Source organism: Mytilus galloprovincialis, chromosome 2 (assembly GCF_965363235.1).
Source record: "Mytilus galloprovincialis chromosome 2, xbMytGall1.hap1.1, whole genome shotgun sequence".
Classification (NCBI taxonomy): domain Eukaryota; kingdom Metazoa; phylum Mollusca; class Bivalvia; order Mytilida; family Mytilidae; genus Mytilus; species Mytilus galloprovincialis.
This window is the reverse complement of record NC_134839.1, coordinates 93,009,336-93,036,114: the sequence shown is the minus strand read 5'-3', so window position 1 is coordinate 93,036,114 and position 26,779 is coordinate 93,009,336. Positions and strand designations below refer to the sequence as shown.

The window sequence follows — 26,779 nt, the reverse complement described above, 5'->3', positions numbered from 1 at the left end:
AAAAAGCGAGACTAAGCGATCCTACATTCCGTCGGCGGCGGCGGCGTCCACAAATATTCACTCTGAGGTTAAAGTTTTTGAAATTTTAATAACTTTCATAAACTATCCTTGATTTGTACCAAACTTGGACAGAAGCTTGTTTATGATCATAAGAAAGTATCCAGAAGAAAATTTTGTAAAAATAAATTTCCACTTTTCCTTATTTTACTTATAAATGGACTTAGTTTTTCTGCGAGGAAACATTACATTCACTCTGTGCTTAAAGCTTTTAAAATTTTTATAATCTTCTTTAACTATCCTGGATTTGTACCAAACTTAGACAAAAGCTTGTTTCTGATCATAAGATATTATTCAGAAGTAAATTTTGTAAAAAAAAAATTCACTTTTTCCGTATTTTACTTATAAATGGACTTAGTTTTTCTTCCAGTTAACATTACATACAGTCTGCAGTTAAAGTTTATAAAACATTTATTAGATTCATAAACTATCCTGGATTTTTTTACCAAACTTGGAAGCTTCTTTCAATCAAAAGACAGTATCGAGAGGGAAATTTTTATTGATGTTTTTCCTCATTTTTGTTGAGTCTGCGATTAACAGCAAAAGTAGAGACACTGGGTTCCGTGGAACCCTTACGAATTTTTTACTTATAAATAGACTTGTTTTCTGCCAGTTAACATTACATTCTCTCTATTATTAAAGTTTTTGGAATTTTAATCACTTTCTTAAACTATCCTGGATTTCTACCAAACTTGGACAGAAGCTTGTTAATTATCAAAAGCTAGTATCTAGAAGGAAATTTTGTAAAAATATATTTCCTGTTTTTATACCACCGCAAAAATTGAAAATTTTTTGGTCGTATATTGGTATCACCTTAGCGTCATCGTCCGTAGTCGTCCTCGTCGTTGGCTTCCGAAGACTTTTGGTTTTCGCAATATAACTTTAGTATAAGTGAATAGAAATCTATGAAATTTAAACACAAGGTTTATGACCATAAAAGGAAGGTTGGGATTGATTTTGGAAGTTTTGGTCCCAACAGTTCGGGAATTAGGGGCCAAAAAGGGCCCAAATAAGCATTTTCTTGGTTTTCGCACAATAACTTTAGTATAAGCTAATAGAAATCTATGAAATTTTAACACAAGGTTTATGACCTCAAAAGAAAGGTTTGGATTGATTTTGGGAGTGTTTGTCCTAACAAATTAGGGGCCAAAAGGGTCCAAAATTAAAGTTTGTTTGATTTCATTAAAAATTGAACTTTTGGGGTTCTTTGATATACCGAATTTAACTGTGTATTTAGATTCTTAATTTTTTGTCCCGTTTTCAAATTGGTCTACATTAAGGTCCAAAGGGTCCAAAATTAAAATTAGTTTGATTTTAACAAAAAAATAATTCTTGGGGTTCTTTGATATGCTGAATCTAAACATGTACTTATTTTTTTAATTATGGGCCCAGTTTTCAAGTTGGTCCAAATTGGGGTCCAAAATTAAACTTTGTTTGATTTCAACAAAAATTCAATATTTGGGGTTCTTCAATATGCTGAATCTAACCATGTATTTAGATTTTTAATATTTATGACCGGTTATCAAATTGGTCCACATTGAGGTCTAAAGGGTCCAAAATTGAACTTATTTGATTTCATCAAAAATTGAATTCTTGGGGTTCTTTGATATGATGAATCTAACCATGTATTTAAATTTTGGATATTGGAATACCACAAAGGGAGGGGTAATAGAACTGTCTTTGGGAGTTATGGCTCAAACCGTTAAGGAATAAGGTGCAAAAAAGGGGGGAAAAGGGTTTCCAGGTTAATGGACAAGTAAGTACAAAACATAATTTAAAAGCAGTGTAAGGTTGGTAATTGAAACTCATTTTAATATCTCACCTAAACTGCTCTTAAATTATGTATATTGGAAATTTGCTAAAAACTTTATTATTAATAAATAAATTCCATTGGAAATTTGCCAAAAACTTTAGTTTAATGAACTTCATTGGAAATTTACCAATAGAAAATGTTGCTTTGGAGTTATCTTTCTTTGTCCAGAATAGTAGTTAAATCAACTTAAATCATGACTGTATGACATTTTATATTTTATGATGTATTTAAATGAGTAGTTATTGTTGAAAACTCCGTTAGAAATTTGAATTGAGATCATTTTTGGAATACAGGAAAGGGAAAGGGGGAGGTGAAAAAAATTGGTGGGGTTCAATTTTTTTTATTTCAGATATCAGAAATGAAAAAGAAAATTTCTTCAAATATCAAAGGATTAATATTCAACAGCATAGTGAATTGCTCAAAAGCAAAAAAAAAACAAAACATTTTAACTTCATTAGACCACATTCATTCTGTGTCAGAAACCTATGCTGGGCCTAAAATAAAATATTGATTGTTTCCCCAATCCCGACCGACCGGGAAAAATCGCCGCGACCGGAATAATTTTATTGCCGATTTTGTGTAGAATTTTTTTTTATCGAAATTCATGTGGTGGTGCGGTGCTCCTATGAAATGGACAAGTCAAATACATAAGACATAAGGAGACGCTGTTCTTCAAAGCGCCTTTGAAATCGGCATTGTTGAAAACGCCTTGATGACGCGACTTGGCTTCTTATTCCACGTGGTCTCGGGTCTTTACGATATTCAGAACAATATTCTCTAGATTGTTCATACATTTACATGGACGCCGTTCTGTCAGTTTTTGTTGCCGTTTATTCGGCTGGAAACTTTTTGGAAAGATTTTCGAAGAAGGAAATATTTGAAGACATATGTGAGGACGTTATAGCCGATTTAAAATTGACTGAAGAGGAGGAGGATGCTCTTGACAAAAAACACATCCGTGTATCAAAACAAAGTGTTTCTACTGAAATATTTAGTCCACACAACGATGATGACATGAAACTTGCACTAGACTTTAATAAAGACTTTTTGTTTATGTAATTTATACATGTTTCTCGTTTCTCGTTTTTTTATATAGATTAGACCGTTGGTTTTCCCCTTTGAATGGTTTAACACTTGTAATTTTGGGGCCCTTTATACAAGCCTTTATAGCTTGTTTGGTGTGAGCCAAGGCTCCGTGTTGAAGGCCGTACTTTGACCTATAATTGTTTACCTTTATAAATTGTTATTTGGATAGAGAGTTGTCTCATTGGCACTCATACCACATCTTCCTATACCTATTTAAGTTTTGGAAATTTTGCATTGACATTAATATTGATGGGACCTCTACAGAAAAAGAAGCCTCCTCCTCAAATGTTGTCAACACCTTTGACAAAATGATGGGAGCCAGTCAAGCTGTCAACAAATTTTCTAAGGGAAAAGAAGAAGCTATTAACAACTTAACAGGTATGCATAATAAGTGACCGTCCCAACATCTACTTCTTGCAAGCAAAGGTAGACTTTTTTAGGATAAGGAGAGTCTCCTCACCTTTGTTTGCATTCCTTTTTTTGCAAATTTTCAAACCCCTTTACCTAAATTCCCTAATGATTTCCTTATGCCGTTACTTATTTAACCCGAGGCCTGAAAGCAATTGATTTAAATGATTCTTAAATTAATCATTTGGTCCCTAATAAAAGCAGATCACTCCACACTAGTCTTGTTAAAGCAGACAGCCCATGCATACTTCTCTAAATAGTGGTAACTGTTCGAGAATCCAGAGCATTTGACAGACTGCTAACCAAGTATGACTACTGTTGGGGATCTGTTATCACACCTGAAGGTTTGCTTTTATAGTATTACCAAAATATATTCTTTTCATTTTTAATATATAATAACATGGTCTTGCATAGCATGATTTTGTGACCCAACATTGAATGAGATTTCCACATTTAACAAACACTCTCAGTTGATTGTATTTTATATGCATGTTTCATTGAGTTATTCAGTGTTTGATATGGGTTCAATGTTCAAATCCTTCTTTCAGTGGAAAATTGCATACTTCAATGAACGGTTTAAACTTCATTCTACTTGAACACTCTCTGACGTTGAACTTGGACAGATTTCTGACAGATTATACTGCTTAATATAATAAACAGAAGGCTCAGTATTTTAGACATTTTCTTCCTTGAAAATTCCCAATATATATATACAAAGTACTCTAGAATATTATTTCTTATTTATTAAAGATCTATGTTGTTCTTTATTTCAGGTGATGCTGTTGAAGGCGTGGTGAATGTGCACCTACAAATAGACTGTGATGTACACATGTGGAATTTCCGTATTATGACTCTACCGTGGCACAGCCCGATATATGTGCCTCCTGTGCAGCTGTGGGGGCAACAAAGACTGTGTCATTATTGGAAAATTACCACTCAAAAGAAACCCAATTAAATAAACTATTTCAAATTATACATAGAGTTTTATTTAATAAGTCTGACATGAGGAAACTGATAGCTTAATACACTCTAGAATTTAAAATACAGCCCTATAATGATGGTTTGTAATTTCCTATTTACAAGTACCAAAAAACAAGAATGTGTCCTCAGTACACGAATGCCCCACTCGCACTATCATTTTCTATGTTCAGTGGACCGTGAAATTGGGGTAAAATCTCTAATTTGGTATTAAAATTAGAAAGATCATATCATAGGGAACATGTGTACCAAGTTTGAAGTCGATTGGACTTCAACTTCATCAAAAACTACCTCGACCAAAAACTTTAACCTGAAGCGGGACAGACGGACGAACGAACGGACGAACGAACGAACGAACGGACGCACAGACCAGAAAACATAATGCCCCTCTACTATCGTAGGTGGGGCATAAAAAAACAAATTTACCAAAAAAATAAAATAATTTACCTACCTACCTACCCTCACCTGACTTGATAGGGTCGGGTTTGGGGAAACAAACAAGTATTTATTTTTGGCCCTGTCCAATCCAAATTCAGAGCTGTATCCAGTTTAAATGTTGTGTCCATACTAGCCCCAACCGTTCAGTGTTCGATCTCTGCGGTTGTATAAAGCTGTGCCCTGCGGAGCATCTTGTTTCAGGTTGTTGTGACTTGTCTGTTTGACACATTCCCTGTTTCCTCCATTTTCTATTCTACTGATGTAATCTGTTATATAAAAATAAGAAAATGTGGTATGTTTGCCAATGAGACTACTCTCTGACAGAGACCAAATGATGCAGATGGATTGCAACTAAGGGCTGTGCATTGATTGACTCATTCCAAGCACACTAGTTTACTTTATAAAATTGTTATTTTCATAATTTAACCACCAAAGACGATTGATACAACATTGAACAATTAGTGAGATCAAAGATATAAAAGTTAATCCTAACACATGTTTGGTATTTGGTTTTGATATAGTATACATGTAGTTGCATGATAAATATGATACACTGCACAGTGGTAATCAGATGACCTGGAATTGTACTGTTATAGTCTACATGTAATTTTCTAGGGAGGAATTATAGGGGGTTAATTATTAACCAATCTTTTGCAAGAGTTTATTGATAGTTTACTAACTTATGTTTACCTACAATTAAGATTAATGTTAACATGATGTTACTCAGTTTTATAAGTTAACCAGATCTTTATGTTTTTCAGGGAGATGTCGTTAAAACCAAGAAAAGTAGACTTTGATACAACATGGTGTGTACTCCTGGAGACGGTTAAGAGTGTAATTACCTGTGCTAAGGTTAACAGAACCACATGGAATGACAGATTTTCATATCCTTTGTTATTTTTGGTCAATTTGAAACATTGAAATAAGGTCATGACTGAAAAAAGATGAGAGTTCATGTATGGTTTCTTGTTTGACCCTACTTGATGAACTTATATACATGTAATTATATATAAGGTAGAACAAAATCTCAGAGTTTTTGATATATATAATCCATATATTCTGAGAAGTCTGATTGCTTGGTATTTTGAAACGATAAAACTCCCTAAATACTTTCTAACTGACTTATAGTGTTTTGAGTTGTATATGACTCCTTAACAATGTACACAGATGTCTATGCATTGTGTGTAGCATGTCCAGAACCACTTAGTGACAGACTTTATGTAGAAACAAAACAATTCTTAGAAAACCATGTACAAGAACTTTATCAGGTATGTAGTCAAAAGATAAGTGGTCAATCTGTTGCTTTAACAACCAATTCATCTTAATTTGAAATTAAATGAAAACCTAAATTACCTGAAAATAAGTTATAGCAGTTAGATGATGACCAACCTCAAATCTGGCTTGAACCAAAATTTTGAGAAGCCAAATATATAAGACTAACTATTAGAATCTTAGGTCATTAACAGAACAGAATTCATAATTTCATCTCTCGCATACAACCAGCAAAAATGGGAAATTTTGACTGAATTATGTCATCTTGCAAATAAACAATCCTGAGAAAAGTACTGATTCCATGAAAGGTACCTATTTTGATTTCATTAATCATAACATCATATAAACATTCTTTTAACAGCTTGTGTATATATTAATTGTAATGTACAAATATTTCCCTTTCAGAATGTTATTCAACATGGTGATGAGAGTTATTTAAGCCAATACCATAAATACTGGGAGGAGTATAGTAGAGGCTCAAGTTTCCTAAATCTTTTGTATGGGTAAGTTACTTTGACTTATTGAGGTTCAACTGTTTATAGATAGAAAATTTATATTTTAGTTAAGATTCACACACCAATTTTAGATAAGTTAGATCAAAGACACATTTGGATGATAGCTATATTTATGGTCTCTGAGCATGTACAAATGTACTAGAAATCTTGAGCTATCATATGCATCCTTTAAGATTTTGAATTACCTTTGGAAATGTGCATTTATTGCAGATATTCCTCCATATTCTGCTTTTTTTGTGTGGAAGTGAGAATCAACATTTATCAAAGTAATACTGGTTGATTTTTTTTAGATTTTTTGTTTATTCATTAGAAAAATTGTATTGCAGCCTGGGAAAATTCCATTGATGGTCAATACTCAACTAAAAGGTTGCCTTTTCTTTGTGATATAGCAACAATGCATTTCAAGTATAGTTTCATTTATTCTAAATTATCATTTACATTTACATATTATTCATTTTCTTTGAATTTCATTGTAGATATTTGAATACTACATTTATAAAGAAACAGAAATATAGTGAAGCAGATCTTAGTTATGGAGGATTCTCTGTAGAGTCAGCTGATCAGAAATTAGAAATAGGAGAGGTAGGTTCTGATTGGTGGGTTCTCTGTGGAGTCAGCTGATTAGAAGTTAAAAATAGGAGAGATAGGTTCTGATTGGTGGGTTCTCTGTGGAGTCAGTTGATCAGAAGTTAGAAAGAGAAGAGGTAGGTTCTGATTGGTGGGTTCTCTGTGGAGTCAGCTGATCAGAAGTTACAAATAGGAGAGGTAGGTTCTGATTGGTGGGTTCTCTGTGGAGTCAGCTGATCAGAAGTTAGGAATAGGAAAGGTAGGTTCTGATTGGTGGGTTATCTGTGGAGTCAGCTGATCAGACATTAGAAATAGGAGAGGTACAAATGTAGGTTCTGATTGGTGGGTTCTCTGTGGAGTCAGCTGATCAGAAATTAGAAATAGGAAAAGTAGGTTCTGATTAGAGGTTAGACTTATTAGATTTGATAGTCATAGTAAAAAGATTAGAATTGCTTAACATCAAATTAAATTATAAAAAGTAATTTTGAGTTCTAATTTATAAAAGAGGTGCACCAGTTGATCTGAGGTCCATCAATATAAATTATTTTGTTCAACAATCTTTTCTTACTGTGATTAAATAAGTATTGTGACATTAAAAATGTACAGGAAAAGGCATGAATGAGAAAGTTGGCTATATAACATTTAGTTTAAAAGTATATATATAAAAATGATCAGATTCTTTTAACTTTATTACAGACTTTTCAAAAGTGTTAAAAATGTGGAGAAAAGAAGTTGAAATTATAAAATAATAAGTTGTGTCTTGCTTATTTCAGCTTGCCCTAGATACCTGGAAAAGATTTATGGTGGAACCTCTTAAGGATCCAATAGTAAAACTTTTGTTAGCAGATATTAAAAATGACAGAATGAGCAGTACTGTTCATCAAACAGTACTTCATGGTGTTATAAATTCATTTGTCAATGTGGAGGAATATAAAAAGAAACATCCATTACAACTTTATGAAGAAGTGTTTGAAGCTCCATTCAAGTTAGAAACGGGAGATTTTTACAGAGTAGAGGCAGCTAAACTCAAAGATGAATGCAACTGCTCAGAATTCATGGAAAAGGTTAATGTTCATTTCTGCAACTTTTAGACAAATTAATTTTTGTATAAATGATTTGCTAGTCTTTTTAAAAATCAAACATTGAGGGAAGGGTTATTGTTCATTATGTGAAATTGTTGGTGTTGTTATTTTGAAGCTTATATTATGATTTTGTAACTTTAAAATTAACATTTAATGTGAAACTTCAATCTAGCTACTGAGTTAAATATGAAATATAATCCTGGTGTTAAAAACATGCAAGCAATATAAAAAGTAAATGATAATAACCATCTTGCTGATTAATTTTCAGGTAATAATAAAATTAGACAATGAAGATTTTAGGAGTAGGAAATTTTTACATCCCAGCTCGTACAGCAAAGTAACACATGAATGTCAACAGAGAATGGTAGCTGATCATCTACAGTTCTTACATGGAGAGTGCAGAGAAATGGTCAGGGTAGAAAAAAGAAAAGGTTAGTATACTTTCTAAAATAAAAAAAATTGGCTTTACTTGTTACCACACATAACAGATTAAAAATTAAAAAAAACATAAATTTCTACTACTATAATCATCCATGTTTCATATGGTGCATTGCGTAACAAGACCAAATTCTGCACAAAGTTTAGAATCATTTTTTAACATTTTTTTCATTATTAACTTTAAAAACTATTTTTATGTCAGGATAGACACAGAATTAAAAAATTGAACAAAGCAGATCTTTCAGTCTTTCTGTTTCTCTAAAAAAGGAAATTGGAAGGAAATAAAATCTCCTTCTAATTTCCTATTTCTAAAAAGTTCTTTTTTTATGTGATTTTTGATTAAGTGTTATAAGTGAATATATAATGATTTTACTTGACAGATTTATCAAACATGTACCAATTGTTAAAACCAATACATGGAGGTCTTGGTGTACTGATACAGGAGATAGAAACACATATCAAAAACACAGGCTTAGAGGCTGTTAAAAATCTCAAGGGAGATAATGTAAGTGTAATGATTAGTGTCAATAACTCTGGATGATATAATGATGTTAGCACAAAGACTTGAAGTTTGTATCAGTAACACACATAAGGTTTTTATACAACCGCAAAAATTGAAAATTTTTTGGTTGTATATTGGTATCTCGTTGGCATCGTCGTCTGCGTCGTCGTCGTCTGCGTCGTCGTCGTCATCGTCGTCCGAATACTTTTAGTTTTCGCACTCTAACTTTAGTAAAAGTGACTAGAAATCTATGAAATTTAACACAAGGTTTATGACCACAAAAGGAAGGTTGGGATTGATTTTGAGAGTTTTGGTCCCAACATTTTAGGAATTAGGGGCCAAAAAGGGCCCAAATAAGCATTTTCTTGGTTTTCGCACTATAACTTTAGTTTAAGTAAATGGAAATCTATGAAATTTTGACACAAGGTTTATGACAACAAAAGGAAGGTTGGGATTGATTTTGGGAGTTTTGGTTCCAACAGTTTAGGAATTAGGGGCCAAAAAGGGCCCAAATAAGCATTTTCTTGGTTTTCGCACAATAACTTTAGTATAAGTAAATAGAAATCAATGAAATTTAAACACAAGGTTTATGACCACAAAAGGAAGGTTGGGATTGATTTTGAGAGTTTTGGTCCCAACATTTTAGGAATAAGGGGCCAAAAAGGGCCCAAATAAGCATTTTCTTGGTTTTCGCACAATAACTTTAGTTTAAGTAAATGGAAATCTATGACATTTTGACACAAGGTTTATGACAACAAAAGGAAGGTTGGGATTGATTTTGGGAGTTTTGGTTCCAACAATTTAGGAATTAGGGGCCAAAAAGGCCCCAAATAAGCATTTTCTTGATTTTCGCACAATAACTTTAGTATAAGTAAATAGAAATCAATGAAATTTAAACACAAGGTTTATGACCACAAAAGGAAGGTTGGGATTGATTTTGGGAGTTGAGGTCCCAACAGTTTAGGAATTAGGGGCCAAAAAGGGCCCAAATAAGCATTTTCTTGGTTTTCACACAATAACTTTAGTATAAGTAAATAGAAATCAATGAAATTTAAACACAATGTTTATGACCACAAAAGGAAGGTTGGGATTGATTTTGGGAGTTGAGGTCCCGACAGTTTAGGAGTTAAGGGCCAAAAAGGGGCCCAAATAAGCATTATTCTTGGTTTTCGCACCATAACATTAGTATAAGTAAATAGAAATCTATGAAATTTAAACACAAGGTTTATGACCACAAAAGGAAGGTTGGGATTGATTTTGGGAGTTGAGGTCCCGACAGTTTAGGAGTTAAGGGCCAAAAAGGGGCCCAAATAAGCATTATTCTTGGTTTTCGCACCATAACATTAGTATAAGTAAATAGAAATCTATGAAATTTAAACACAAGGTTTATGACCATAAAAGGAAGGTTGGGATTGATTTTGGGAGTTTTGGTCCCAACAGTTTAGGAAAAAGGGGCCCAAAGGGTCCAAAATTGAACTTTGTTTGATTTCATCAAAAATTGAATAATTCGGGTTCTTTGATATGGCGAATCTAAATGTATGTAGATTCTTAATTTTTGGTCCCGTTTTCAAATTGGTCTACATTAAGGTCCAAAGGGTCCAAAATTAAACTTTGTTTGATTTTAACAAAAAATTAATCCTTGGGGTTCTTTAATATGCTGAATCTAAAAATGTACTTAGATTTTTTATTATTGGCCCAGTTTTCAAGTTGGTCCAAATCGGGGTCCAAAATTAAACTTTGTTTGATTTCATCAAAAATTGAATAACTGGGGTTCTTTGATATGCCAAATCTAACTGTGTATGTAGATTCTTAATTTTTGGTCCCGTTTTCAAATTGGTCTACATTAAAGTCCAAAGGGTCCAAAATTAAACTAAGTTTGATTTTAACAAAAATTGAATTCTTGGGCTTTTTTGATATACTGAATCTAAACATGTACTTAGATTTTTGATTATGGGCCCAGTTTTCAAGTTGGTTCAAATCATGATCCAAAATTATTATATTAAGTATTGTGCAATAGCAAGAAATTTTCAATTGCACAGTATTGTGCAATAGCAAGAAATCTTCAATTGCACAGTTTTGTGCAATAGCATATATTTTCAATTGCACAGTATTGCGCAATAGCAAGAAATATCTAATTACACTATATTGTGCAATAGCAAGAAATTTTCAATTGGAGTTATCTTTCTTTGTCCAGAATAGTAGTTGAATTAACTTAAATCATTGTTTTATACAATATACAATGTATATTCACTTTTACTACCAACTGATAAATTAAAACTATCTTTACCATTCAGTGGTAACAAGCACATTATTATGCCCCACCTACGATAGTAGAGGGGCATTATGTTTTCTGGTCTGTGCCTCCGTCCGTCTGTCTGTGCCTCCATTCGTTCATCCGGTTAAAGTTTTTGGTCGAGGTAGTTTTTGATGAAGCTGAAGTCCAATCAACTTGAAACTTAATACACATGTTCCCCATGATATGATCTTTCTAATTTTAATGCCAAATTATAGTTTTGACCCTAATTTCATGGTCCACTGAACATAGAAAATGATAGTGCAAAGTTCAGGTTAAAGTTTTTGGTCAAGGTAGTTTTGATGAAGTTAAAGTTACAGCAACTTGAAACTTAGTACACATGTTCCCTATGATATGATCTTTCTAATTTTAATTCCAAATTAAAGTTTTGACCCCAATTTCAAGGTCCACTGAACATAGAAAATGATAGTGGGAGTGGGGCATCTGTGTACTATGGACACATTCTTGTTTTACATTTTAATATTTTATGATGTATGTAAATAAGAAGTTATTGTTGCAAACTCCATTAAAAATTTGAATTGAGATCAGTTTTGGAAAAAGGGAAAGGGGGATGTGAAAAAAAAATGGGTGGGAGGGGGGTTAAATTTTTCTCATTTCAGATTTCATAAATAAAAAGAAAATTTCTTCAAACATTTTTTTGAGAGGATTAATATTCAACAGCATAGTGAATTGCTCAAAGGCAAAAAAAATATTTTAAGTTCATTAGTCCACATTCATTCTTTGTCAGAAACCTATGCTGTGTCAACTATTTAATCACAATCCAAATTTAGAGCTCAATCCAGCTTGAATGTTGTGTCCATACTTGCCCCAACCGTTCAGGGTTCAACCTCTGCGGTCGTATAAAGCTGCGTCCTGCGGAGCATCTGGTTGTAAAATAATCTAAGACAATGTCATTTCACACAGCATAGGAGGCACTTAAATACAAATAGAGAATAGAAAAACAGGAAATTTTTTTTAAATAGTATAAGTACCATCTTGTCAAAAATCTCTGGGAAGTTGATCAGGTATCTCGCAATATTATGGGCTGTCTAAGTCTCAATCTTCAAAGATAGGATACAGATGTCTTTATCATATGTCAAGCTCTTTATTGCTCTGAATATAAAATAGAGGTAAATAAAGTCACATTTAGGAGCTATCAAAATAATGCCATCAACACCAAGTTTCAAGTTCTCAAAATAACAAAAAATATTTAAATGATTAAGATATAACAAATGACAACTAATAATGAGGTTCCTGTCTTTGTACAGCTCATGAATGTCATCTTAACAAAACTCCACTGTAGGATACCCTTTTTTGATTGCTAAAACATGGTGATTCAGTCTGTTTGTCCTGATAAGGGAATTTCACTCTATTTCTAGTTAATCTGAAAATTTATGAAAAATCTGAATGATTTTAAACATCCGATTATTGTACATATATATGTTACTTAGTCTTGACAAAGCAAAATAAGCATGCTATATAAAATATATATTGAAAGGTTTTATTTTACAGATACCTGGACAATTTGTAGAGTCAATCTTAGAAGTCCATGGTAAATATACAGAGCTGATCAAAGTTGTCTTTCATGCAGACCAACAATTTGTTGGGGCTTTAGATAAGGTATAAACCTGTGTGTTACAATCTCTTTCAATTATATTACTGTAAATTCAGAAATTAGTGCGAGGTTTTTATTAATGCGAATAATGCCACTGGTTGAGTATCGCAATAATAAGAACGCGCATTCTGAAATCTGATACACATCTCTGTATGCAGATGTTTCTGAAATCTCAATAACTATTCTGGCATTTTTGTCAATTTTCTCTGAAATCGCAATAATAAATGCACGCAATAATTTCTGATTTTACAGTATATAGAAATAAGAAGATGTGTTATGATTGCCAATGAGACAACTCTCCACAAGAGACCAAATGAAAGGAAATTAAAAAGTATGTGTCACAATACAGCCTTGAAAAATTTGAACCATAGCCATCACCTGGCAGCCAACAGTCTTCTGTTAATGAGAAAAATATCCTCGGAAACTAGTTGATGAATTGAAAGATTTTTCCTACCAATTTTAAAGGTTTTTAGTTTCAAAATTGGTAGACATCCCCACCAACATAGTTGCTGTAGCTATAAATAGAACTAAGGGTTAATCGGTTTTTCTGGTTGTATGTTATTTGTTTCTCTGTTTATTAATGCGTAAAATCTAAAAAGCAGGATAGTTAGGCTATCAGCAAGAAAACTAATAGTTTGAACTAAGAAAAAAAGAGTATTTAAGTTACTGGGTTAATGGATAATTGTTGAAATGGGAGACATGTGTGTCTGACACATAAGAACTTATTTTGTTATTGTATTTTCAGGCTTGTGCTGCTGCTATTAATTATAAACAGAATCCTAGACATGGTTGTAAATCCCCAGAGTTGGTAAGCTGTTCATATATTAAAGAATCTCTATTTTAAAACAACATACGTTTAATCAGTGTAGAAAGAAACATCTTTGGAGATATATTTCAATAACGTTAATGCTATGATAAACAGGGAATGTATGATTGTTTTGAAAACAGTCTGTTCAACTCTGTGTGTATTATCTAGGTTTTAGAGTTGACAGGCACACATTTATATTTATTTTTTTTGTCCATTACAGTCAAATGTAAGTCATGAGACTTTTGTAAATTAAAATCTAATTGATGGTAGATGACCAAAATCTAAATGTGCACATTCTTTTTGACTAGAAGAGAAGCTCTGCACTAATTTTGAATTGATATTTTGATAACAAAACATTATTTTGTCATTTCTTTATTGAAATATAGACACCTGAAATTAAAATTAAAGCAAAAATTATTTCATTGGTAGTATTGTATAAAATGCTTCTCAACCGAGAATGCAACATTTAGAACTAAGAGCAAATATTGGGGATTTATATACGCCCGTCAAAATTTGACAGGACATATTATGGTATACAAATGACTGTCTGTCCGTTCGTCTGTCTGTCCAGCGTAAACATGTTGCACCATAACTTGAGAACGACTTATCCAAATTTCATGAAACTTAACAAAGTTGTTTCTTATGATGGTCAAACGATCTATACTTTTTGGTGAAAATATGATTTAAACGTTTTGAGTTGCGGGACTTTGTAACTAAAACAGAGGTGTGTTTTTTCACATGTGCCATATTTCAGAAACTACTTATGATTATTGCATAAAACGTCACACACAAGACTAAGGGAGTATCATGCACTCGTGGCTCAGCTGTTTTTTTGTAGTTCGAATACTATGACAACTCTTCCTATAGACAGTTATTTTGAGAGCTAGCACATTTAAACTCTGCATGACAGTCTAGCTCGAAGCAGGGTTAATTAATATTAGTACCTTGCTATCATCTCCAATTTGGCCAGTAGGCATATTTTTGAGTTATGTGAATTAAATTTTATAATTCTTTTTGTTACAGCTTTCAAGATACTGTGATAATTTACTAAAGAAAAGTTCTAAAGGTATATCAGAGAATGAATTAGATGACAAACTAGCCAATTGTATAACTGTGTTCAAATATCTGGATGATAAAGATGTTTTCCAAAGGGTAAGAGTTACATTTACTTAATTCAAATAAGATTACAGCATAGATGCTTAAGAGAACAGCAATATTCAAATATTTGAATGAATGCTATCTTTCAATTTATCTTTCAATTTATATCTTATAGATCCCTGATAATAATAGTCATATAAAATGGAAAAGGATTAGATATTAAATGATCATTTATATAGTTCAATAACTCTCAAGTTTACACATGCTTTTCATTTTTTGCAAAAATATTGTTATTGCGATATCATCCCAATATGTGAGCTTTTGTAATTATGCAAAAGTATGTTGAACCCTATACTACTAATTTAACTTACTTTTGATACAAACAAGAATCAGATTTTCCTGCGCATTTTAAAGTTATTTACAAAACATGCACCTGAATGTTGTGGTTACTTTATTTTCTGTTTTGAATTGTTTCAGTTTTATTCTAAGATGTTGGTCAAACGTTATTTTCTGTTTTGAATTGTTTCAGTTTTATTCTAAGATGTTGGCCAAATGTTATTTTCTGTTTTGAATTGTTTCAGTTTTATTCTAAGATGTTGGCCAAATGTTATTTTCTGTTTTGAATTGTTTCAGTTTTATTCTAAGATGTTGGCCAAATGTTATTTTCTGTTTTGAATTGTTTCAGTTTTATTCTAAGATGTTGGTCAAACGTTATTTTCTTGTTTGAATTGTTTCAGTTTTATTCTAAGATGTTGACCAAACGTTATTCTCTTATTTGAATTGTTTCAGTTTTATTCTAAGATGTTGGCCAAACGTTATTTTCTTGTTTGAATTGTTTCAGTTTTATTCTAAGATGTTGGCCAAACGTTTGATATATACACAATCAGCATCAATGGATGCAGAGGAAGCCATGATAAATAAACTAAAGGTAAGAATACTAGTAATAAGCTGAATAAAAACACAAACAATCTCGATATTCCAAAGAAAAAATGCAAAAAAATCAATAGTAAATAAACAGGATATTGTGAAAAATACTACACAATGTAAGATTACAGTATATAAACAATAATTTGTCTGGTTTCAAGATTATAAGAAACACTGAACCTGACACTGAAAGAAAGACTGGATTGCAAAGGTTTTATTGATATAATGATCCTTGTGTTTGTCCTTTGAAAATACTTTTTGAACCATCCTCCTCTCTCTCCTAGTCTCTACTAAATACTTGTAGTTGTCTCATAGGCAATCATACCACATCGTCTTATTTGTTACCATTTTTATGGCCCATTTATGGGCATTATGTTTTCTGGTCTGTGTGTCGGTTTGTCTGTCGGTTCTATCTGTCCGTCCCACTTCTGGTTAAAGTTTTTGGTCAAGTTATTTTTTGATGAAGTTGAAGTCCTATTAACTTGAAACTAAGTACACATGTTTCTTAAGATATGATCTTTATAATTTTAATGCCGAGTTAGAGTTTTGACCACAATTTCACGGTTCACTGAACATAGAAAGTAATAGTGTGATTGGGGCTTCAGTATACTAAGGACACATTCTTGTCATTTTCACTGGTTTAAAATTTCAAGATTTTTATTTGATAATACGAAATATTTTGGCGGATATTATTTTGACGGAATCAAAACTTATATAGATACCTTTGCATGATGACTTTTTAAAAAGGCGAATTTATTTTGGCAATTTTGTTCTATCATCGATAATAATCAAAAATTTACACCACTCGAAAATAACAGCTATACGGTATTGTGAATTTTTTTTAAATTTGTCATTATTGAATCAAGCATTAGATGAATGATTTTTGTTGTAAAAGATTGTTTTTACTAGTTTGTTGGTTCCTATCTTTGTAATGAATACTGTTGTTCATCATTCTATGGATGAGACCAATAAATTGCATATATATAAAGTGATGACAACATTTCACTATGATATAGCGTTCTTATTTGATTTTACAATAACAATATTTTCAGCAAGCCTGTGGTTATGAATTTACAAACAAACTCCATAGGATGTTTACAGATATGAATATAAGTACTGGTTTGAATAATGACTTCAGTGATTTCCTTAAAAAACAGAATGTATCAGAACTGGGTGTTAACTTTTCTATATCAGTTTTACAGGTAAATACATTTATCATATGTAAATGTCAATCAGATGATGAAACAGCTTTTTACACAGAGATAAAGACATGATAAGACTCAAGATCAGTTAATACAGAGAAAATGAAAAGTGTGTTTAGTTTACTTTCATTTCATGCTTTATTGACTTATACTGTTTAATTAACTGATAATTAATTTATTAGATTGAGACTTAATGACCTACATTTCATGTCAGATTTAATTGAAATTATAATTGACTTCTATATTTAGTGAATAAAGATGGTTTAGAGAGGCTGTAGGATGCATCAGATTATTCCTGTTTATATAAATGTGAATATTCTTTATATATATTTTCTAGGCTGGAGCATGGCCAATTGGACAGAGTAATTTACCTACATTTGCAATACCTCAAGAGTTAGAAAAGAGTGTTAGAATGGTAATGTTATATTTAAAGTAAATTACATTAGATAACTTGCGGTCAAAATGAATAATATGAAATGCCCTTAAAGGCGTAAGCAAGGACTGACTGAGAGACTCTCATGGATAATCAAGTTTTGTAATCACCCCAGTAATAGTAGATAAGGACTGACTGAGAGACTCTCATGGATAATTAAGTTTTGTAAACACCCCAGTAATAGTAGATAATTTGTTGATTGTTATTATACAAAACTCAATAATCCTGATAGATGAATAATTTACTATTTGTGGTTCATTTTGTACATGCATAACTCATATTTTTTTCATATTTTTCAACTACAATAAATTATTATCTTTAAATCTTTGACAGTTTGAGCAGAATTTTTACCTGAAGTGTGTTAACTGTATAATTCACAAAACTAATTCTGGGCAGAATTGAAACTCATTATTCAAAAGCACATATAGAATAACAAGTAAAAATGTTTATTCTGTTAAGATATTTTTTAAAGTTTTATAATTAAATTCAATTGAATAATACTATCACCTAAAAGATTGATCTTGTTTTTTCAGTTTGAAACATTTTACAGTGGTAAATTCAGTGGTAGAAAACTTACCTGGTTGCACAGTTTTTGTAATGGTAAGTCTACAATTTTTATAACATAGACATGTGGTATAATTTCCAATCAGGCAACTGTCCACCAAAATTCAAATTAAGTGGATTTAAATTCTGCTATAAAAAAAATAGGACTTGTGGTATAATTTCCAATCATACAACTATCCACCAAAGTTCAAATTATGTGGATGTAAGCCATTACTAGCATTTAGTTTTTTTTTTGTGTTGATATTTTGATGTAAATAGTATTTTACCTGAAATGTTTGGTAAACAAATGAATTAATCATTAAGTGAATAGTGGAAATATTTTGATATTTTCTGATTAAATGTATTATTAAAATGTAGTTTGTGTGTCATTGTATAAATCATTCCATTGAAATTTGTAATGATTAAGTGCCAATCTGCCTTAGTGACAGTGGTGAAAACAAGTCAAACGAAAAACTCTTCAAGTTTACATTTATAATATAAGTTAAAATTTATAATGGTGCTCAAGTGCTCAAGTACAATATACTTTTCCTTTACCTGTTATGTTATTTCAAGATATAATTTGGTTGAAATTTAATAATTAAGGGTAGCTAACTCATTATTTTGTTATCGCTGTAAATAAACATTATCTACAGATTTTTACGAATTGCCAGACACGCAGAAAAGAAAGACCAATCATTTCTAACTCAGGATGACGGTAACTTCAAAGTATAATGGTTAGGTTGGCAGGGTTGTTTTGGTCATGTTTTGAAATTCTTCTAAATTGCCTGATTCTTACAAAGACTGACATTTAAATGTTGAATCATTAATTTTATGATCTAGATACTTGTAAAGTTAAATGAAAGTTAGTTTACATAATGTTGTAATTTCATACTTTTGGCACACAGCTTTGAGGAAAAGCTGTCACAATATTCAGCATAAAAAGAAATTACTAAAAAAAAAATGAACAATACAATAAACCACTTACCAATAACATCCGTCTCCACTTAAAAAAAAGATGCTAAAAAATGGACTCATTTTGGACTGGGTTAGATTTCATTATAGTCTTAATTTTGCCTTGGATATTGTCAAACAAAATGAAATACAGTTATAGATTCAACTACTCTACAGATTTTCATGAAAAAATTACTATATAAAAGTTTCAGTATCTATTCCAACTTGAAACACTTACAGCCTGTTGGCTGATAATTTTGCTAAAGAGAAAAAACATTAACATATTGAAGCTTATGGCATCACAACATTGTGTTGATTTGCTGTTGAAACATGGATTTATTAGCAAATTATATGTACTCACTTGCTTTCCTTAGTCTTTTTAGTTGTAAAATATTTGATTACGTTATATGTTACAAACATTCCTTATTATACCCCAAGCAACGAAGTTGCGGAGGGTATAATGTTTTTGACCCGTCCGTCCGTCCGTCCGTCAGTCCTGTTTCTTGTCATCGCAACTCCTCTCAAACCACACAACAGAATTTCACGGAACCTTTTCAGATGAAAAGGACATACTATGTAGTTGTGCATATCGACAGGAAATTGCGATTCAATTTTTTTTTATAAGAGTTACGCCCCTTTGAACTTATTTGCTTAATGTACTACTGCAACAGTTTGTCATCGCAACTCCTCTGAAACTACACAACAGAATTTCACGAAACCTTTTTAGATAATAAGGACATACTATGTAGATGTGCATATCGACAGGAAATTACGATTCAATATTTTTTCTAGGAGTTACCCCCCTTTGAACTTATTTACTTTATTGTACTACTGCAACAGTTTGTCATCGCAACTCCTCTGAAACTACACAACAGAATTTCATGAAACCTTTTAAGATAATAAGGACATACTATGTAGATGTGCATATCGACAGGAAATTACGATTCAATTTTTTTTCTAGGAGTTACATCTCTTTGAACTTATTTGCTTTAAGGTACTACTTCAACAGTTTGTCATCTCAACTCCTCTGAAACCACACAACAGAATTTCATGAACATTTGCAGATAATAAGGACATACTATGTAGATGTGCATATCGACAGGAAATTACGATTCAATTTTTTTTTCTAGGAGTTGTGCCCCTTTGAACTTATTTGCTTCAATTTACTTCTGCAACAGTTTGTCATCTCAACTCCTCTGAAACCACACAACAGAATTTCATGAAATTTTGTAGATAATAAGGACATACTATGTTGATGTACATATTGACAGGAAATTATTATTCAATATTTTTTCTTATACAATTTTTTTTTCTTACACTTATTTAATTTCTCCAATGACAATGTGGGGACGTGGGGTATGTGAGTGTGCTCACTAAGGTTCTTTAATTGCAGGTAGATTAATATATATATATATATATATATTTATCCTATGATTTATTTTATTTCAGGTGAATTGAAGTTTAATCATTTAAAAAGGCCTTATTTTGTGTCAATGGGGACATTTCACATGGCTATCTTACTGTTATTTAATTCATCAGACTCTTTAAAACTTAGTGATATAATGGAACACACCAAACTGTCAGAGGCAGAGCTCAAAAAACAATTACAAACCTTAACAGAAACCAAAATTGTAGTTTTAGAGGTAAGTCATATTAAGAATAAAAATCTAAATGAAAAACTAATCCAGTGAATAAAACAGCATTAAAATCTTAATTAATAAAAAATAAGGAGATGTGGTATGATTGTCATTGAGACAACTAGTCACCAGAAAACAAATGATATAAGTGACTACAGGTCACTGGACAGCCTTCAACAATGAGCAAAACTCTTGCTGTTTCGTCAGATGAATGGCCCCAAAATTACAAAATTTAATACATAGAGACTAATGCATTTGTCCTCAATATGCATTATATAATATAATCATATTAATGTCTGTTAATTGTAAAAACAAAATTGAAAATTTGATATTTGCAAATGTGACATTAAATATATATGATTTAATTAAAGCACAGGAAAATTTCATGTGCTACATATGACATAACCTATCTGCACCATACATTTAAAAGAATAAGATTTTTGAACGGTAACACATTAATATTTTAATTGATATTTTAACAGGATGATGCCTCTCTCGATAGTGCACTAACTTTGAATTTAAATTATAACAATAAACGTACGAAATTCAAGATTACATCTGCATCACAGAAAGAAACACCACAGGAAATAGAACAGACACATAATGCAGTGGATGAAGACAGGAAAATGTATCTACAGGCAGCCATTGTTAGAATCATGAAGGCACGAAAAATATTAAAACACACCATGTTAATACAAGAGGTATGTTACTGTTCATTTTTGGGATACGATTGCTTTCAAGCAATCTGTAGACTAATACCATTGACTCAGGGCCATGCCCTCACCTCAACTGTTTTATTCTGAACATTAATGAACATCTCAGATTCTTATGATTGTCTTGCTTTAAAAGGTAAAAACAAACAAAAGGATTGAACTTAAACAACTTTCCTATTATGTTCTTCTCATAATCTTCATGTTTGATATTTCCCTCGACTTATATGCATGTTTTTAACAACACGGAAAATCAGAATTAAGCAGTATTTATATATAGTGTTTTTTTTATAAATTTAGAAACACGTCTGAGGGAATTCTCCAGTTTTGATAAAATGCGAGAGTTCTCTGAATTCCGATAAATCTATTTCTGTCATATAAGAACTGAAGTGGAGTTTTTCTTATATGTTACCGTTATGAAACTGATATTTGATATTGTACTCTCATAAAGAAATGGAGAACTATCTAGGTCGTTTTATTATCATTTAATAAACGTTCTTGCTCCAAATCACAAGTCCAAGGTTTGTTTATGTAATTATGGGCATGCATATGGTTTTCTTGACTTCAAGGGGTATCAGATTGAATGGTAGCTCTGGATTCCCCACTCCATTGATTAATTTGAAACTCATGGGATCCTTTCTATGTCTGTCTGATATTGAGGGTTATTGTTGTTGCATAATTTTAAATCATATGCCATTTAAATTAAAATAAATGTAGTCCACATCGTAAAGGTGTAACTACAACACCCCTTCAGCCGAAATAGAGTCTTCCATATCGTTTCGAGTTGTCTCCCTTCGGTCAGTAACTTCCGTCAAAATCAAAATGCGATATATATATATGACACGTCGAGAAAAATTAACTCGTTAGATGACGATAAATGTCGTATTATATTAAAAACGATCGCAATTTAAACAGAGGAGTGTGTACGGAAAGGAGTCATGCCCACTGACCCAAAGGAAATTAAAATATTTAAAGAGTTAGAAATGGGGTTCCTCCTAGAATTAACGTAGGAGAATAGGTGATAAGGATACGAAGTGAAATACCTTCTCTCACTCTCAGTGACTGCTGTGGAAAGTAAACTTGGAATTGATAGTACAAAAATAAAACACAATAAGTACATTGCTCATACACTTGTATCCGGGATTGGCTATTTTTAAAGTTGAGTAACTATTCAGATTACGTAAATGGTAGCACGTAAAATACATTTTACATGTGCTGTTGAATTAGTTTTGAAAATAATACTAATCAGTTATACCAGGGGGGCCAAGTCTCACGCATTTAGCATGAGACTCGCGCATGTTCATGCTTTTTTGATGCATTATCCTTTGATCTATTGTTTTCTCTGATCTTTTCAATTTTGGCCAAATCTCACGCATTTGCTTTATGAAAAGTTGGCAGAACTGCTATACATGTGTCAATGAAAACAATGGCAATCGTATCCCTCAGAGCAATCTGCTCTTTGATTTTACTCTTTTTTGCCAAATCCATAAAAAAAAATCTACTGTGGATTCATTATTTTTTGTTGGATACCAATTTTCATGGATTTAATGGGTACAGGTGAACCAAATATTAAACGAATAACAAATTTTCCATAGGCTTGTATGCAAACTTTGGCAGAAACACAAAATTTAATGTCTATGAAAGTGTAAGTTTTGATCAATCCATGAAAAATTGGTACCCACGAAAATAAATGAATCAAATGGCAGATTGTAATATTAACGGCAAAATTGTCATAACATTTTGCTTATTCTCTGGAAGATTTGCATTCAATGAATTTAAGTAGTGAAGTGCTGATTGTGCAACAAGTCTTTAACCCCAAAACATAGAACCATAGTTGGTGACAATTTTAAAGATCTTAATTTAAAAAACTTATTGAAGTTCCTGGGTATGTTTCTCTTGCCAATGTTGGAATGTTAACATATATTTTCAGAGCCTGCTCCACGAAATTTCTAAACACTAGAGATACAATCATTTTAACACCTCTACATTTAAGAGTGTTCAAGTGCTGCCATTGGTAAAAAATTATGATGTTTGAATGGGCGTGACTTTTATCTACCGGTAGATGGCATAACATTGTAGTCACAAATTTTGGCTTTATCTGCCAAGTGTGGAGAGGAGGGGACTGTATTGTAACCCTTGGCTAGCGAAGATGAAATGTGTTGTGCATTTGTGATTTTGGGGCCTTTTATAGCTTGGTCTGTGTCATTTGGTCTCTTGTGGTCTTCTTTTTTATATGTACACCAAAGTTAATATTGTATGTCTTACAAAAAACTTGATTTGGTAATACATGTATACCCATGATAAAACAAAACAAATACCTTTGGTTTGTAAATTATGAATGACCCTTTACTTTGTGTATCTCACTCTTATCTTTGTGATAATTTATTAGATTTATAGTAATTACGATTTATTTCTATTTCAGGTAATCAGTCAAGCCCGAGCCAGATTTTCTCCTAATATACCCATGATCAAAAAGTGTATAGAAGCATTAATTGACAAACAGTATTTAGAAAGGACTAGCAATTCTACAGATGAATATAGTTATGTAGCATAGCATGTCTTGTGAAGACGTCATTTGGTAGTCAGCTGATTCAAAATAGTGATATTACAAGGGGGAATAACTGGATAAAATGAAAGCTAGTGTTTCAATGCAGCCTCAGGGGATCTAGTATCTATGATCCGCTGTATAAAAGTATTGTGTCAGCTGCACTTTATTTTAATATGATCTTTTGTTACAACATTTGATAATTATGAATATGACAGGAATATCTTTTAATAATTCATTACATATATCCTTCAGATAATTGAGCCTCCATAAAAACATTGAAAATAGTATGATCTGAAAAATACAAGCTTGTGGCATAATCCTTTAATATTTAGTAGTCATTTTTCTATTAAGAATAAGTTATCTGGTAGATAACAGAATGATCTAGGTCAAAAAATGATTTTAGTATGTTTTAAGAAAACTCTTATAATTTGAACTTTTTATGTTCAGAAATTTAGATTAAATTTAGACAAATATGATTTTGTGGATGTAATTATAATTTAAAAATATGTAAAGTTAATAACTGACTATGCTGAGTCAAATGATTTGTTTTGAAAACTATTATTAACATTGTAAGCAGAAATTACACATTTTCACAGTCATTTTAATACATATGTCAATACACGCAAATGTGGGATATACATAAATTACTGTGGTTGTTTACTTTTTTAAACTTTTTTTTTGTTTATTTGGTTATCAAAGATTTTGAACAATAAATCATAGACCTTTTTCCAAAACTTGTATTAATTATGTATGGGTTCAATCAAAGACCAGTATAAGCTGCTACATTTTGAGGAATATTGGTTTTAGACCTATGGACAATGACTGATGGCTCATTTAGATTAGGCCAAAAAAAAATATATGTCTGTTTCCTGTTTCCCGACCGACCCTGACTCAAACCCCCCGACCCTAGATCTTTTTATTCAAATCCGGAAAAAAATCGTTTCCGGTCCGATCCAGATCCGTATTTTACTATGCCCAAACAATCAAAATGGCTGCTCCCAGCACAAATGTGCTACAATTAAGGTTTAATAAACGTCAGCACTGGGAGGATTATTCAATTAAAGCTTCTTTAAAGGGATTAAATCATTTTGGGGTACAGGACTCTAACCAAACATGACATTTAACCGACTGCAAATCTGACAGGGAGTGCAAAAATTAAAAAAAAAAAAAAAAAAAAAAAAAAAAAAATCCCGACCTACCGACCCTGATTTATTTGCCTTGGAAGCAGGAAACAGACATATATTTTTTTTTGGCCTTAATGTGTTATTTAAGGATCTTCCTACAAACTATTGCCTTACAAGCATGTAAACTAACTAACCCAATCTGTTACACAACAGGGATGTCTTGAATTCTGTTTGTGATATTTGTAACCTGATGTTATCAATCAATTGTGTATAACTGTATAATGCAGTAAAGACCTGACTTTTATAGAAGCTGTTGGAGTCAACAGCTTGTGAATGTATCGCTCATTGGCTGCTTACAAGGACTTATAACACAACTCATTGGCTGCTTACAAGGACATATAATACTGTGGATTCATTATTATTTGTGTTATAACAATTTTTCGTTGATATCGTGGGTACAGGGAAATCATGAATTTCAATGTTCAATGATTTACAAATTTTCCATTGGTTTGTATGCATACTTTGGCAAAAACACGAAATCGAATATACATGAAAATGCAAGATTTCATCATTCCACGGAAATTGATACCCACAATAATAAATGAATCCACAGTACCAAGTATTATAAATCAATATCAAATTTACCGGTTTAGACAATTACATTTTCTGTCAGACATACACCTCTCATATAAAGAATACTAGTTACTGTATTACAAATGACTGAAATGTATAACTGACAAATGGCTGAAGTGATGTTATAGACTTAAAGGTTGTCATAGTAAATGTAGATAGTTTGCATTATTATGATTTGTATATTGTGATATACCTCATTAAGTTAATTCACTTCCTTGTATTGGACTGTTTAAAAGATGTGTATTTAAAATAAAATGACACAGAAACTCATTAAAAAGTTCTAAATATTTTCATTTCAAGAAATAATTCAGTTGCAGGGTTATTTGAATTTTTTTTAATGGCATTTTATCGACTTTCAGAAACACCACTGAGGAAGTCATCTAGTGATTTAGGTTTGTAAGGAGCTAGTGGTCTAGCAATCATGAAATTAACTGTTAAAGGACAATGAACATTTATTAGAATTTTATCACCCTTAATAAAAATTTACCTGAATATCGATGAATAAAAAGGCACCGATGTGTTTTGTTCTTTTATCCTTTCACTCAGAACAAGGACATACGCAACTAAATTGAACTCAGTTAAAAAAAAATTACTAGATTATAAAAATTAAAATATACAACATAAGATGTATCAAGCTAAAAAAAACCAACCCAGCAGTTACAACAAATATTTGCCAACATTTGAATTGCTGCATCTAAAATCTTTTCATTATATGCTAATGTAAACATTGGCAGAATATAGAGCTTATATGTTTTCACTTCAGAGTATTCATATTGTATAGTAGAGTTGTTTTTCATCAAATGTGTACACAGCTATTACACAAATACACAATGTTTATATTTACTTTCATTATTAAAATTGTAAATCATGTGATAAGTGCTTGAAATTGTTCCTTTTTATTAAAAAAAAATCTACAAACCATATTGTTTTTTTGATACTTATGCATTCAGTCAAATTCTTATAATCCACCTTTTGTCAGTTTTCCTACCAAGGTCGTGGTTTTCTCCACCAATGAAAACTGGCTGCCACAAAATTGCCTAAATGTGGTGCTTAAAAGAGGCGTTAAAACACCAAAAATCAAATCAAATATAATTGACATTTGTA

At 31.8% G+C, this 26,779-nt stretch overlaps 1 protein-coding gene across 3 annotated transcripts in view; it reads left to right on the top strand.

The window, feature by feature from the left end:
* LOC143064896 (cullin-2-like) overlaps positions 1 to 26,596 on the top strand; it is a 30,053-nt gene extending 3,457 nt beyond the window's left edge. For 2 of the 3 annotated variants that reach the window (XM_076238097.1, XM_076238098.1), the window contains exons 2-18: positions 5,542 to 5,665; positions 5,947 to 6,048; positions 6,458 to 6,555; positions 7,044 to 7,149; positions 7,908 to 8,198; positions 8,485 to 8,647; positions 9,035 to 9,159; positions 12,962 to 13,069; positions 13,810 to 13,872; positions 14,896 to 15,024; positions 15,812 to 15,898; positions 16,947 to 17,096; positions 17,434 to 17,511; positions 18,063 to 18,129; positions 20,473 to 20,666; positions 21,143 to 21,361; positions 23,793 to 26,596. In XM_076238097.1, the coding sequence (XP_076094212.1) occupies positions 5,546 to 5,665; positions 5,947 to 6,048; positions 6,458 to 6,555; positions 7,044 to 7,149; positions 7,908 to 8,198; positions 8,485 to 8,647; positions 9,035 to 9,159; positions 12,962 to 13,069; positions 13,810 to 13,872; positions 14,896 to 15,024; positions 15,812 to 15,898; positions 16,947 to 17,096; positions 17,434 to 17,511; positions 18,063 to 18,129; positions 20,473 to 20,666; positions 21,143 to 21,361; positions 23,793 to 23,924 (2,232 nt within the window). In that variant the 5' untranslated portion in view covers positions 5,542 to 5,545 and the 3' untranslated portion in view covers positions 23,925 to 26,596. Of the gene's footprint in view, positions 1 to 5,541; positions 5,666 to 5,946; positions 6,049 to 6,457; positions 6,556 to 7,043; positions 7,150 to 7,444; positions 7,455 to 7,907; positions 8,199 to 8,484; positions 8,648 to 9,034; positions 9,160 to 12,961; positions 13,070 to 13,809; positions 13,873 to 14,895; positions 15,025 to 15,811; positions 15,899 to 16,946; positions 17,097 to 17,433; positions 17,512 to 18,062; positions 18,130 to 20,472; positions 20,667 to 21,142; positions 21,362 to 23,792 lie in introns of those variants that run through there. The other variant, XM_076238099.1, reaches the window with a different exon arrangement.
* Positions 26,597 to 26,779: the final 183 nt, after the last annotated feature.